Source organism: Scyliorhinus canicula, chromosome 26 (assembly GCF_902713615.1).
Source record: "Scyliorhinus canicula chromosome 26, sScyCan1.1, whole genome shotgun sequence".
NCBI lineage: Eukaryota > Metazoa > Chordata > Chondrichthyes > Carcharhiniformes > Scyliorhinidae > Scyliorhinus > Scyliorhinus canicula.
The window spans coordinates 9,328,887-9,343,666 of record NC_052171.1 but is presented as its reverse complement, the minus strand read 5'-3'; the positions used below and the strand labels follow the sequence as shown (position 1 = coordinate 9,343,666).

Here is a 14,780-nt window from a genome sequence, read left to right as displayed (position 1 = left end):
ACTCAACCGTGCGTGTGTCCGAGACAGTGCCCGTGTTTTTGTTTGTGTCTCTGCACACGCTCCTATCTCTCCACGTCTGCGTGTATATGTGTGAATGTGTGTATCATTACAATCCCAGAACACACCCCCATTAGCGGCTATGATACTGGACAGATTATGTTTTATTTTAATTTTGTAAGACTGTGAGGGAAGGAGTTCTCGATCCAGGATTGATCTCACGGAGAAATAGGGATACGGTATATTAAAATTAACTTATTACTGACGCTGTATTAAAATATCCTTAACATCACGCGAGAAAATAGCTTACAATTATCACAGTGCTAATCAGTACAACACCCTTAACTGCTATCTTTATTCCCACTCAAACAACAGAAGAAATACCATCTCCGCTCTCAATTCACTCTAACTACCAACGGCACACTTGCTTCACAGCGATGTTCTTTGAGAAAGAGCAATCTTTTGACAGTGCTGTAAAGATAAGATCAGACTCCTGTCAGACCCATGCAGAAACTCTGGCTGTGTGTCTTCAGAAGATGCTTCTTAACTCGTTTCTGCTCCACTCCCTGTCCTCAGACAAGTCTGCGCTGCTTTAAAGACTGTTCATCTCTTTTAACTGACCTGCAATGAGCTCAAAACTGCTTCACTTCAGGACACCGCTTCATTCAGCTCACTTTCTTTCTGCTTTCTGCAAAATGCCTGATGCCTTGGCGCCACCCAGCAACGACATCATCCTACAGAGCTGAAATGTAATTAACTCCATTAAATCTAATGGGCAGCACGGTGGCACAAGTGGATAGCACTGTGGCGTCACAGCACCAGGGTCCCAGGTTCGATTCCCGGCTCGGGTCACTGTCTGTGCGGAGTCTGCACGTTCTCCCCGTGTCTGCGTGGGTTTCCTCCGGGTGCTCTGGTTTCTCACAGTGCAAAGATGTGCAGGTTAGGTGGATTGGCCATGATAATTTGCCCTTAGTGACCAAAAAGGATAGGAGGGGTTATTGGGTTAGGGGGATAAGGTGGAAGTGAGGGCTTAAATGGGTCGGTGCAGACTCGATGGGCTGAATGGCACTCTATGCGACTCCACAGGGAATCCCCTTAATCCGAACAAACTTCCATTAGCCCAAACTTTTTATGATGCTTTAATTGCACCCCCGGCTCCCAACCTTTTCAAACTCGGATTTCTTTTGAAAACGTGGCTGCAGCAGTCAAACGCACACCAACCCAGGCCTTTAACCCTTAATGTGCCAAGTACCTATAATACAATAGATCTGAAATTCCTACATTCACCTCCGTATCCTGCTGTGCCTCTGGGTGAGTAAAAGGAGGAAGTGCTGGGAATATTCAGCAGCATGTGTCGAGAGAGAGGTGGAGACCGGGAGTCTCCGATTCGAGTCCGTCCCGCCAGCAAGGACGGAGAATTTGGAGACGGGATTTGGCGGGATTGAAGCAATCACAGGGGCAGAGAACGGGGAAGCACAAGAGGGAAGGTCTGTGATAGGCGAAAGAGCAGGAAAGTTTCAATCCCAAAATCCTTTCTCCGCCTTTCCTTGTTTGATTCCCAGCACCCGCAATATGTTTGATTTTCTTTGCGTCAGACATCTTTGTGTCTGGCGTTCTGTGTATGTGTGCGCCTGTGTTTATGTATGCGTATGTATGTGTGTGCGTGTGTTTGTGAGTGTGTAAGTGTGCGTGTGTATGTATGTTTGTGTGTGTGTGAGTTGTCTGTTTCTGTGTGTGAAGTGTGTGTGAGTTTGTGTGTATGCGTGTCTCTTTCTGTGTATGTGTGTTTCTGTGTGTGTGTATGTTTGTGCATTTCAGTTGTGTGTATGTGTGTGCGTATGTATGTTTGTGTGTGTGTATGTTTGTGTGAGTGTGCGGTTGTGTGTGCATGTCTGCGTATGTATGTGTGCATGTATGCATGTGTATTTTTCATGTGCGTGTGCATTTGTGTATGTGCATGTTTGCATGTTTGTGTGTGTGCGTGTTTATGAGTGCGTGTGTCTGTTTTTGTTTGTGTATGTGTGTGTGTTTTTGGTGTGGTGTTTATGTGTGTTCTTTTGTGCATCTATGTCTGTGTTGTTTTGTATGTTTGTGTATATGTTTCTGCCTGCCTGTGCCTCAGAGACAGAGGGAACGTTGCCTAATTAGCGTGTACGTTGTATCAAAAGAAGCAAATTAAAAACTTGCAAAGGTTTGTGCACAGTCTGGTTGTCGGGATTGGGGAGTTTCTGTTGCTGACTACCTGCACAGGTCTCCAGAACCACAGGGTATTGCACATACACAAATCTGAATTCCTGCCCATCTGCCCAGCGTAAGAGTGAGATCCTCTCTCACCGGACAGGTACTACGGAGGAAACATTCACCTCCTGCCCACTAACCCAATCGCCACAACCTGTCACCACCTCACTCTCACTGTCTCATTGTTCAGGTCCGATGGTGATCGCTATTTGTTGTTCTACAGGCGATGCGTATTGGTACAGCCACCCAGTGCCCAGGGGGCGGGGGAGGGTGAAGGAGGATCTCCTTGTCTGTCTGTCTGCTCCTGCGCCTGGCTAAACTTTTTCTTAAGGGGCAATTTAGCGTAGCCAATCCGCCTACCCTGCACATCTTTGGGTTGTGGGGGACGAGACCCACACAGACACGGGGAGAGTGTGCAAACTCCACACGGACAGTGATCCAGAGCCGAGATTAGACCTGGGTCCTCGGCGCCGTGAGGCAGCAGTGCTAACCACTGAGCCACTGTGCTGCCCTGGGCCTGTATAACCATTTGTCCTCCCTGACGGATTCCGTCGGAGTTACGAGTTGCCTCCCTCTTGTAGGAGACGGAGCGAATGACCCACCACCACGGCTGCCTCCTGGAGGACGTGAGGAGCCAACAGGCGCAGGAGAGGGCCCGAGTGCCCAAGGCGCAGCGCAACGACAGCAAGACCCGCCTCAACATCTTCAAGCAGAGCCTGAAGATCAAGGCCCTGGCCTCGGTGGAGCAGAGGGAGCTGATCAAACAGGTCAGCCCTCATCAAACGTTTGCCTCCCCTCCCCTTTGCAACCTGAACACAGAGTGACAACCAGTGCGCGAAACACGGCCTCAGATATGGTTCCCGAATATTCCCGAATCAAACATTCAGGGAGAGCAAGGCATTAGGAAGGCAAATAGAATATTGACCTTTATTGGGAGGAGGTATAAAAGTCGGGGCTGCATCGGGAATTGGTGAGAATTCGTCTGGAGGACCGTGTACAGTATTGGCCTACTTCAGGAGGGATTGGAAGCAGCTCAGAGCAGGCTCGCTAGGCCCGATCCTGGGACGAAGGGCGTCTGTCTTATGAGGAGAGGTTGGGCCTGTACTTATTGGAGTTTAGACCAATGAGAGGGGATCTTATTGAAATATTTCAGACTCTGAGGGGGTTTCAGAGGGCGTATGGATGTTTTTCCCTCGTGAGAGAATCTAGGCATTTTCATAATGAGGAGCCTCCCGTCGTAGGTGGAGGTGAGGAGGAATTCCTTCTCTCGGAGGGGCTGTGGGTGACGGATTATATTCAAGACCCGAGTTGGACATTTTTCTGATCCACGAGGGTGGACGGGAAGGAAAGTGGGGAATCCGGTCGGCCATTGACTGGAGGAGCAGGCTGAAGGGGCAGAATGGCCTCCCCGTGCTCCTGGTCCTGACGTTCCTGTGAAGTGTCGGCCAGCGGGGAAACGGAAGGCCGGAACGGCGAACCTGTTCAGTTCCACGTACTGAATGTAAACTCGCCCTTCCTCCCGCTGAGTAATGCCGGTGGGCTATTTTCTTTTCCCAGTTTTTAGCCCAGGAAGAGACTCGGCAGAAGGAGGCGAGGCAACGGCAGCAGCAGAAACACGACGCTCAGCTCAAGGAGTTGCAGAGGCAGTGTGACAGCAACATGGCGGAACTGCAACAGCTCCAGGTAATCCCTCGTCCTTTGCCGGGGAAGCCGTAGAAAGCCTACAGTGCAGTGGGAGGCCATTCGGCCCGTCGCCCTCTGAAGTAGCACCCTACCTAGGCCCAGTCCCCAGCCCTAATCCCGTAACAGCGGCAGAGCGGTTAAAGAAGGTGAGGCACCCCCCGGTCTGGGTGATGGGCACCGGCCTGGCCAGCAACTCTCTCCGTCCCAGCAAAAACATTCGGCCGCCTGGGATTTTCCCGCAGGATTGCCGTTCCCACACCGCTCTTGTTTGAACCTCCCCGGGGATTCGGGAGCTGACGGGAATTTGGAAAACCCCAGCGGAGTGGGGGCCGCCAGGTGAGCCAGGGAGGGGGATCGCGAATGGACGGTTCTCCCTAATCCCCCCCCCCCCCACTCCTCGGAGACCGTGCGTGGCGTTGAGCCGCCGAGGGGGAACCAGGCCGACAGCCGAGGCGAGTGACGTTCCTTTGTCCCTTTTCCCAGACCGAGAAGTTGAACCTGCTGGTGACTGGCGAGAAGGAGAAATTGAGGACGCTCGACGAGGAGCACACGATGGAGCTGGAAGAATGGAACAGCCGACTGGTGTCCCGGCAGCGGGTGAGTGTCACGCAGAGGCCCCGAGATTTGGGGCTCGCACCATCCTCCCTCTGTAAACCCCCAGCTCATCCCCAACTCTGCTGCCTGGATCGCAACCCGCGCCGAATCCCGTCCGCCCATCGCTGCCCGTCCGCCCATCGCTGCCCGTCTGCCCGTCCGCCCCCCATCGCTGCCCGTCCGCCCATCACTGCCCGTCCGCCCATCGCTGCCCGTCCGCCCATCGCTGCCCGTCCGCCCATCGCTGCCCGTCCGCCCATCGCTGCCCGTCTGCCCGTCCGCCCATCGCTGCCCGTCCGCCCATCACTGCCCGTCCGCCCATCGCTGCCCGTGCGCCCATCGCTGCCCGTGCCCATCGCTGCCCGTCGCCACGCCGTCATCGCTGCCCGTCCGCCCATCGCTGCGTGCCCATCACTGCCCGTCCCCCATCACTGCCCGTCCGCCCATCACTGCCCGTCCGCCCATCGCTGCCCGTCCGCCCATCGCTGCGTGCCCATCTGCCCGTCCCCATCGCTGGTCCGCCCATCGCTGCCCGTCCTCCCATCGCTGCCCCCGCCGCCCATCGCTGCCGTCCGCCCATCGCTGCCCAGTCCGCCCATCGCTTTGCCCGTCCGCCCATCGCCTGCCCGTCCGCCCATCGCTGCCCGTCGCCCATCGCTGCCCGGTCGCTGCCCGTCCGCCCATCGCTGCCCGTCCGCCCATCGCTGCCCCGTCCGCCCATCGCTGATTTACATTGGCTCCTCGTCCAGCAGCGTTTAAACTCTAAAGTTCCCGCCCTCATTTGCCCCCTGAGCGAACTCACCCTCCAGCAACCCCCAAAGACTGGTTACAGCACAGAAAGCCATTCAGCCCATCACAGCCATACGTTTTGAAAAGCCTCGTTTGGCTCTTCCTCCGCTGTTCTCTCAGGCAGCGCATTCCAAATCCTGACCACTCGCTGGGTGAAAGCATTCTCCTCACCCCCCCCCCCCCCCCGTTTCTTCTGTCGGGCTTCTCTCAGGGTGCCCTTTCCAGGGGCCGGTGATGGGCCGAATGGCACTGTAAATTCTTCGATAGCTTCTGGTAGCCAATCACCTTCGATCGGTGTCCTCTCTGGTCTTTGATCTTTCCACCTTTGGGGACCGCCTCTCCCCCGCGACTCCGTCCGGAGCCCCCCTCCCACCTCGTGGCCAAATCTCCCCTCGCCCTCTTCCTGTTCCACCGGGGAGCTCACGGGAGTAAAATCCAATATTTGTGTTGTCAGCCATGATCCGATCGTGGCCGATGTTGATTCTTGGAGGTGCTGACCGATTCCTGGCGTGTTCCGCTCCCTGTGTTTCCGCAGATCCTGGAGGAGGAACTCTCTCGCAAGCGGCTGCAGCCGGACGTCCCGTACCGACGGAGCAGCGAGCCGGACACCTCCAAGTCCTCGCTGCACAGAATCTCCCGCTTCTTCCCCCTGCCGAGCTTCCCATCGTAGGCAGGTCGTCCGGTCTCCAGCAACCTCCCTCCACCCGAAGACACACATTCCTGCTGAGAGCAGCCCCCCCGTTCGAGCCCAGAACCAACATCGGACGGCGAATTTAAACAAGGTTCAGAGGCTAAGTGAGATGGGGGGGGGGAGTGGAATTCATTGAGGGGAGATGTTGGCGTAGTGGTAACGTCAGCGGCCTACTAATCCAGGCTCTGGGAACATGGGTTCAATTTAAATTCAGTTTAACAAAATCGGGAACTGTCGCTAATCCCAGTAATGATGACCATTAAAGCAAATCACCCATTGTCGTAAAAACCCATCTGGTTCACTGATGTCCTTGAGGGAAGGAAATCTGCCGTCCTTACCCGGTCTGGGCCTACACGTGACTCCAGACCCCGCAGCACAGGTGGTTGACTCTTAGCTGCCCCCTAGAGGGCAATTAGGGATGGGCAACAAATGCTGGTCTCCCAGGAAGAATATGTTTTCTTTAAAAATGCTATGTTGTGTCGCAGTGAGACACCGACTCATCGCTGTAACTCCTGATCGCAGGGCCCTCTGCTGTTTTAGGTGGGGAAGGGGAGGAGGCAGGGGAAGATGGAAGGGTCGAACCCTTAGCGGGATCTCTCTCCCCAACCCCTTCCCCCCGTGCAACGCTGTGGCATCAGTGCAGGGAGCTCGGGTGGGGTGGGGCGGGGGTGGGCAGCACGACCAGAACCCGTACTCCTGACCCCGCTGGAAAGCGCGATGCCACCCAGAGTTGAACAGCCTGCCGAGGGAAGATTGACCGCTCCCTCAAATGGCCGGAACTTTACCTCCAGCTGGACCAATGAGTCGGGGCCGGCGGTAAAATGAGGGGGCATTTATCATTGCTAACCCCCTGACAAAGATACCAGACTAACCTGAGCGCCCTGTGTCACCTCCAAGCATTTCCCACAATCAATTTTAGGAATTCAAGAGCCAGAGTTAACGTTCCCGTTTTAACTTGCAAAAGACGGCATCTGGGGAAGGGGAGGTTTTAAGGAATTGGCGAGTTTGAAAGTTGAGGCGCGTGTTCGCAACCCCCCAAGACGCCCAGACGAGAAGTTGTGACGAGGAAAATAATCCCAGCAACCCTTGGGACGTGAGAATTCAGCCTCGTGCAAAGACATATTCTCACGCTGCCTAACACCGCACAGCAACCATTCCTCAAACAATGGGGCGGCACAGTAGCACAGTGGTTAGCACTGCTTCCTCACAGCGCCAGGGTCCCGGGTTCGATTCCCCCGCTGGGTCACTGTCTGTGCGGAGTCTGCACGTTCTCTCCCCCGTGTGTGTGCGTGGGTTTCCTCCGGGTGCTCCGGTTTCCTCCCACAGTCCAAAGATGTGCAGGTTAGGTGGATTGGCCGCGCTAAATTGCCCTTAGTGTCCAAAACATTAGGTGGTGCTCCAGGAATGGGGGGGGGGGGGGGGGGAGTGGGTCTGGGTAGGGAGCTCTTTCAGAGGGTCGGTGCAGACTCGATGGGCCGAATGGCCTCCTTCTGCCCTGTGGGGTTCCGTGGATTCCGATCGACTTCCTGATGAAGCACTTTTGTTCAAAATTAGTGTCCACAAATGAAAATAAAACGCACTTCACTTTTTTTGTCTGTACTTTTGGGCTTAAAGCAGTTTCATACACTGGGCCTCAATAAACTACAGTACTTTTCACTGCAGCTATGTTGGTCAATAATTCTTTCCCCTTGGGACTTCCGGTGTCGGCCGTGGAGCGAGTGGTGGCACATTTTGCGTCTCCCGCTCAAGGTGGGTTTTGTTGGCCCTTGCCCACCCGTTTGGGGGGATTGTTGGGGGCAAAAGGTGTGTGAGGCCCCAGGGAAGGAGATACTGGTGTACGGATTAGAGGACGGGAAGTGCCACGGGAAAGAGGGAGCAGCTGGAGCAAGACAGTTTTCGAGGTGCGTCAGAGGTTAAGATGGCGGAGGGCAAGGGGGTAGCGTTGCCCGCCCAGCGGTGGACGGAGCAGCTGGCGCAGTATTTAAGCAGCAACACAGCAGCGCAGGAAGGAGGCCTCGGGAGACCTGGCTGAGCTGGTGGTGCCACTCAGAGCTGCGATGGAGTGGGGCAGAGGCTGGAGGCCTGACGATTCAGAAGGTGGAGCAGGCTGGGGGGGGGGGCAGCAGGCGGCCTCGTTGGAGATGGTTTTGGACAACAGCCGGAAGAGGCTGAGAGAGAAATCAGAGGACCTGGAGAGTGGCTCCAGGAGACAGGACCTGGGGACCTCGAGGGCATCGAGGGAGCGGAGGCTGGCGACGATGTGGCGAGGGTGCTGGAGTAGTTGATGGGGGAGGGGCCTTTGATCAGCCCCTCGAGGCGGATCGGCGCATAGGGTGCTGAAGAGGAGACGAAAGTGGGGGAGGGGGCATTCGAGATGGGCAGCATTGTGGTCGATCCACGGGGTAGATATGTGGTGGCCAGCGGGAAATTGGAGGGGATGCTAAATGTTCTGCTCAGTGTTTATGCCCTGAATTGGGATGATGTGGCTTTAATGAGGCGGGTGTTAGGGAAGGTTCCGGACCTGGACATGTAGATTCCTGGTTAATTTGCTGTCAGTCTAGATTCAATAAAATCTGAGATGGATTTGCAGGAATCATATCATTTAATAATAACTAACTTGCAAGGCTGCATCAATCCATAGAGCTACAGGACACACATATTGTCTTCTGTAGCCACCAGGAGTAAAGAGAAAGTATACAAAGAAACTTCTGCTGATATATTCAAAATCACAGTAAGATTCACATATAAGCTTCCCATTGGTCATTCTATACACCTCCTGACCTGGCCCTATCTCCTAATTGGTCACTTTGCATTGTAACCCCAGCATCCTTTTCACCATGCTCACCACGAGGTTCCCATCCCCCGCGAGCCATGCTCTGCTCTTCCTTTGTTCTGTCTGTGAACACAGTACGCTCAGGGTCCTGCGGTCCACCTCCTGCGTTTGTTCACTTCCTCATTCCCTCCTTTTATCATTTCATGATAACCCATCATTCCTAGCTGTAGTTATGGCCCCTCAACTAAGAAAACTTGTTGCTGCACTTCTAAATCCTACTGCAACACCTCATCGGCCGCTGCATGCTCGTGGATCCTAACAGTCAAGACTCTGGCGGCGGCTATCTGTTCCACCGCATTCTGCATTTTACCTATCACGCATTTAAGGACGGCCAGGCCCACAAAGATGCAGCCGCCTTCCAACCTCCGAATCCCCAGCTACCCCAAGAGCCAGGGTCCCGCATACCGTCCAGGTGGTCCCTTATGCGATCCATAAATGTAGTGATGTTAGCGGTTAAATCTTGAACTCCCATGATACACTTACCCTGCACTATGGCGCATACCCCACCTTCACGGGCCAGAAGATAGTCAAGAGCATACCGGTTCTGCATGGCAAACAACCGCAGTTGAGATAATTCCCTGGTTATTGCCCCGAGGGCCCCTAAGGTCTCGTTTCCCAGGATGGTAAGGCCGCAAATAAAATACTTCCTATCGTTGACCGCCAAGGAACCCCCCATACCCCCCAGTGTCAAGGCGCTCAGAATTCCCCATCCGGCTGAGTGGCCCCGGTTGGGGGCTGGAACCTGAGGTTTCTTCCAACCTTCGCAGAATTCGGCTGAGACTGACCGACGCGCGGTGCAGTATCCACTCAGTGGGGCAGGGGACTGTGGTGGGGACTAGAGTCCCGATAGCAATTTGGCGGGGAAATGGGGGTGACAAAACATTGGTCGTTGTACCATTAAAGAAAAAGTAGTATCCTTGCTCCGTGTACCGGCTAGCATCACAATCAGTGTATTGGTTGAGCAGGGAACCCCCAGTAGCCCATTTCATCCAACTTTGGAACGCCCATCCGGGCCTCATAGCAATGCGGAATGCCCTAGACTCAACAGTGATATGAGAGACATTCGCCCAGCTACAAAGGAGCTGGATGCCTAGCGTCAACGGGACACAAGTGGCATTGTAACAGGCACATTGACCTGATGTCAGGGTTATGCAATTATGCAACACTTTGGATCAGTACAAGTGGAGGACAGACACGTTATATTCATTTTCATCTCTACCAGCAACAGCCGAGTCTGTTGACGGGGGGATGGCAGACTGGGGGGTATTCGGTGATCGGGCTTTCTGACCACGCGCCGCACTGGGTGGATTTACGGGGGAGGCCCAACGGCCGCAGTTGGGGCTGTTGGTGGATGAGGGGAGAAGTGAGCGGGTGAGGGCTGCCATTCGGGCCTACGTGGAGGTGAACGATATGGGGGAGGTCACGGTCGCCATGCTGTGGGAGGCACTCCGGGCTGTAGTTAGGTGGGGGGGGGGGGGGAATTTATTTCGATTCAGGTGCACAGGGAGCGGGTGGAGCGAGAGGAGAGGGCGATGCCGGACAACGGGATCTTGAGGTACTCGATGGCGCAGGAGGAGGAGTTGCTGAAGGAGAGACAGAGGCTCCAGGTGGAGTTTGAGTTAACGGGGAAGGCGGTGGGTCAGAGGGGAGGTTTATGAGCACGGGGAGAAGGCGAGTAGGGTGCTGGCCAATCAGTTGTGGAAGCAGGCAGCGGCGAGGGAGATTGGTAGAGTGAGAGACAAGAGGGTAACGTGGTGGTGGACTCCGAGGGGGGTGAATGGGGTGTTTGAGGCCTTTTATAGGAAGCTGTATGAGTCGGAGCCCCGGGGGGGGGGGGGGGGGGGGGAAACAAGGGATGGAGCGGTTCCCGAATGGGTTGGAGGTCCCAAGGGGGGGGGGGGTTTAGGGCCTGGATTGGGCTGTGGGAGGTAGTAGATGGCATGGGGGTGGTGCAGGAAGAGTAGGCCCCTGGGGCCAGACGGGATCCCAGTAGAGTTTTGTGGGAGGTTTGGGGGCGGAGCTGGGGCCATTGCTGGTGAGGGAGTATAATGAGGTGAGAGAAAGGGGGGAATCTCCCTTTCGCAGGCTTCTATCTCCCTGATTATTAAGGATAAGGGCTGGAGCAGTGTGGGTCGTACCGCCAATATCGTTACTGAATGTCGAAGCCTAGCTTTGGCAAAGGTGCTGGCATCGCGGATTGAGGACCGTGTGCCAGGGGGGTGACCGGAGAGGATCAGACGGGTTTTGTGAACGGGAGGCAGCTGTCGGCGAATGTGCGGAGGTCAATTAACACGATTATGATGCCCTCGGAGGAGGAGGAGGCAGAGATAGTGGCGGTGATGGATGCAGAGGAGGCACACGACGAGTGATGAATGTAACTGAGGCTTTAATACACTAAACAGCAAGCCCCCTGCCTCTGGTCCCGAACTGGGTTGGAGGCGGAGACCAGCCACCTTTGTACATGAGCCCGAGGGGAGGAGCCACAGGCGAAGCCAGCCTGGACAAGCCCAGGCATGTACAATGCAATACTGTGGTTTACCACAACGCTTAGGGCGTAGAACGATTGGAGAGGGATTGGGTGGGTTAGGGGGGAGCGGTGTTGAATACAGAGTTTCGCTGTATGCAGAAGGAGGTTAGGGGAGTTAACGTTCAGGGTGGTGGGGGCGAGCTTCGGGCACCTTAGTATCCAGGTGGGGCAGAGATGGGCACGGACTGAACTCTGCCCGATTGTCAGCGGGGTGAAGGTGGGGTTTAAGAGGCGGGTTGCCTCTGGGGCTGGCGGGTGCAGACAGTGAAGATGACGGTGCTGCCCAGGTTTCTGTTCGTGTCTCAGAACCTCCCTATGTTTGTGAGGCACCCTCAATTTACGACGCGAGAGCGAGGTCGGTAATCAAAAGGCTTTAATCTACAGAGAACTAGAACATAGAACAGTACAGCACAGAACAGGCCCTTCGGCCCTCGATGTTGTGCCGAACAATGATCACCCCACTTAAACCCACGTAACCCGTATACCCGTAACCCAACAATCCCCCCATTAACCTTACACTACAGGCAATTTTAGCATGGCCAATCCACCTAACCCGCACATCTTTGGACTGTGGGAGGAAACCGGAGCACCCGGAGGAAACCCACGCGCACACGGGGAGGACGTGCAGACTCCACACAGACAGTGACCCAGCCGGGAATCGAACCTGGGACCCTGGAGCTGTGAAGCATTGATGCTAACCACCATGCTACCGTGCTGCCCCAAATGAACAGCATCCGAGAGAAGTGTGCTCGCCACATGGAGCCTTATCCTATATACCGTTTCCTGGGGGCGTAGCCAGAGGCGGAGTCCCCCCCAGGGTTCCAAGCCTCTTAAAGGGGCAAGGTATTAAAGGTCAGTTACCGTTTACGGCAGTTATTAATACCGTTCATCACAGTTTGTCCCCAAGTCTTTTTCCAGGAAAGTTAATGTGGACGAACTCGGAGTTTGCATGTGCGGGGAAGGGGGACTTTAGGAATGGGGGCAAGAGGGGGGTGCTGGCGTTGGCGAATTTGATCAATTATTATTGGGCGGCAAATTACTGCGCTGGTGAGGAAATGGTGGGGGAGGGGTCGGTCTGAGGGCGGGTGGAGGCGGCGTCGTGTATGGGGAACAAGCTTTGCTGTTGGCGCATTTGACGTTCTCGCCAGCCAGGAACTCCCATCAGCCCGGTGGTGGTGGTGCCGGCGTTAGGGGTGCGGGGGCCGCATGGGCAGCATTTTGGGTTCGAGGATGTGTCGTCGTGGGCATGCGACAACCAGTCGTGGCTGGGCGCGAGGCTCCCGGGGTGGCAGCAGGCGGGGATTTAGAACTTCAGGGCCTTGTTTACAGGGGGACAGCTTCCGTCGGAGGACGAAATAGGGATGGGGAGGCCGTCAGGCATTGGGAAAGAATTGGCGGGGAGGGAGGGCGCCCTGGGGGAGGATGTTAAGCGTGAAAGGGAGGAGGAGATGTGAGGGGGGCCGGGACGTGGGCCGAGGCCTTGCGGAGGGCGGATGCGTCCTCGGCCTCATCCGGTTTAATGTGGTGCACCGGGCCCACTTGACGGTGGCAATGTTGAGCAGGTTCGTTGCAGGGGTGGAGGATAGGTGTGGGCAGTAGTGCGCGGGAGGGTTCGTAAATCCCGCGATGTCCGAGGTGATGGGGTGTGGAGGTGACCCCGAATCCAGGGGTGGCGATAATTGAAAGACCCGGGAGTAACTCTTTCCCCCTTGACACATTTGGAGATATCTTCCCCACTCTCTCAGTGATCGATGATATTGAGTCTCTCTCTCTCCCTCTCTGGTCTGTCAATGCAGGATGCTTGCCTCCGAATCGCGAGGTCGTGGGTTCGGTTCTCACTCCAGGGACTGGGGCGCGCCTACCAATGTCCCCCAATCCCAGTGCTGATTGCCCCTTGGGTGAGGTGTGAAAGCATGCTAAAATGCGAATGGCCACAAGGTGGCAGCATTGCCTGCTAATTGACAAGCGGCACACTCTTGCTTGCACTTCTCCCTCCTTCATAACGGTGGGATCGCCTGCATCCACCTGCTCGTCATTCCCGGGCTGTGTTGCCGACTCCACGTTCCTTAACCTTCAGCCGCCTCTGGGCGGCACGGTGGCGCAGTGGGTTAGCACTGCTGCCTCACGGCGCCGAGGACCCGGGTTCGATCCCGGCCCTGGGACACTGTCCGTGTGGAGTTTGCACATTCTCCCCGTGTCTGCGTGGGTCTCACCCCCCACACAACCCAAAAGATGAGCAGGGTAGCCATTAATTGTAAAAGAAATACTCCGAATTAAAAACAAACCCTTTAGCCGCCTCATTATACCTAATCAATTTCAAAGCACATCTATTTTTTCAAGAATGTTGGTTGCTAAAAGAATGGGGGGGTGGGGGTGGGATGGTTTATTAATTGCTGGTCTTGTGGTTCACGCTGAATGAACATGTCTCATTAATCATTGTGGGAAAGCAGACTTGGCTTCTCCCAGTTCTCCGATGTGGAAGCCGAGAGATCGGGCAGAAATCTACGGTAGATCAGGGAATAGAGGGGATTTTTCTTTTTTTTAAAACAGCCTTGGGTTGGAATGACGGAGATGTCGGGAACGACACGCTCCCAAATCGTAGCTCGCCAATTTTGATGAAAGGTTACTGTCCTGCTCTGGGCTCGGTAACACAGTCACTCTCTTTCTCACATATTTTCATACGTTAATGACGGCGACAGTGAAGGAACGGCCGATATATTTCCAAGTCGGGGCGGTGAGTGACTTGGAGGGGAACCTCCAGGTGGTGGGGTTCCCAGGTATCTGCTGCCCTTGTCCTTCTAGGTGGTATGGGATAGGATTTCTGAGCATCTGGAAAGGCATTGCTTGATTAGGGATAGTCAGCACGGATTTGTGAGGGGTAGGTCTTGCCTTACAAGTCTTATTGAATTCTTTGAGGAGGTGACCAAGCATGTGGATGAAGGTAAAGCAGTGGATGTAGTTTACATGGATTTTAGTAAGGCATTTGATAAGGTTCCCCATGGTAGGCTTATGCAGAAAGTAAGGAGGCATGGGATAGTGGGAAATTTGGCCAGTTGGATAACAAACTGGCTAACCGATAGAAGACAGAGAGTGGTGGTGGATGGCAAATATTCAGCCTGGAGCCCAGTTATCAGTGGCGTACCGCAGGGATCAGTTCTGGGTCCTCTGCTGTTTGTGATTTTCATTAACGACTTGGATGAGGGAGTTGAAGGGTGGGTCAGTAAATTTGCAGATGATACGAAGATTGGTGGAGTTGTGGATAGTGAGGAGGGCTGTTATCGGCTTCAAAGAGACATAGATAGAATGCAGAGCTGGGCTGAGAAATGGCAGATGGAGTTTAACCCTGACAAGTGTGAGGTTGTCCATTTTGGAAGGACAAATCTGAATGCGGAATACAGGGTTAATGGTAGGGTTCTTGGCAATGTGGA

General features: G+C 54.8%; 1 protein-coding gene across 2 annotated transcripts in view; it reads left to right on the top strand.

Annotated features, from left to right (window-relative positions):
• LOC119957347 (serine/threonine-protein kinase 10-like) overlaps positions 1-7,262 on the top strand; it is a 43,300-nt gene extending 36,038 nt beyond the window's left edge. For both annotated transcript variants that reach the window (XM_038785260.1, XM_038785261.1), the window contains exons 17-20: positions 2,817-3,002; positions 3,793-3,918; positions 4,402-4,515; positions 5,837-7,262. In XM_038785260.1, the coding sequence (XP_038641188.1) occupies positions 2,817-3,002; positions 3,793-3,918; positions 4,402-4,515; positions 5,837-5,971 (561 nt within the window). In that variant the 3' untranslated portion in view covers positions 5,972-7,262. The remainder of the gene's footprint in view (positions 1-2,816; positions 3,003-3,792; positions 3,919-4,401; positions 4,516-5,836) is intronic.
• Positions 7,263-14,780: the final 7,518 nt, after the last annotated feature.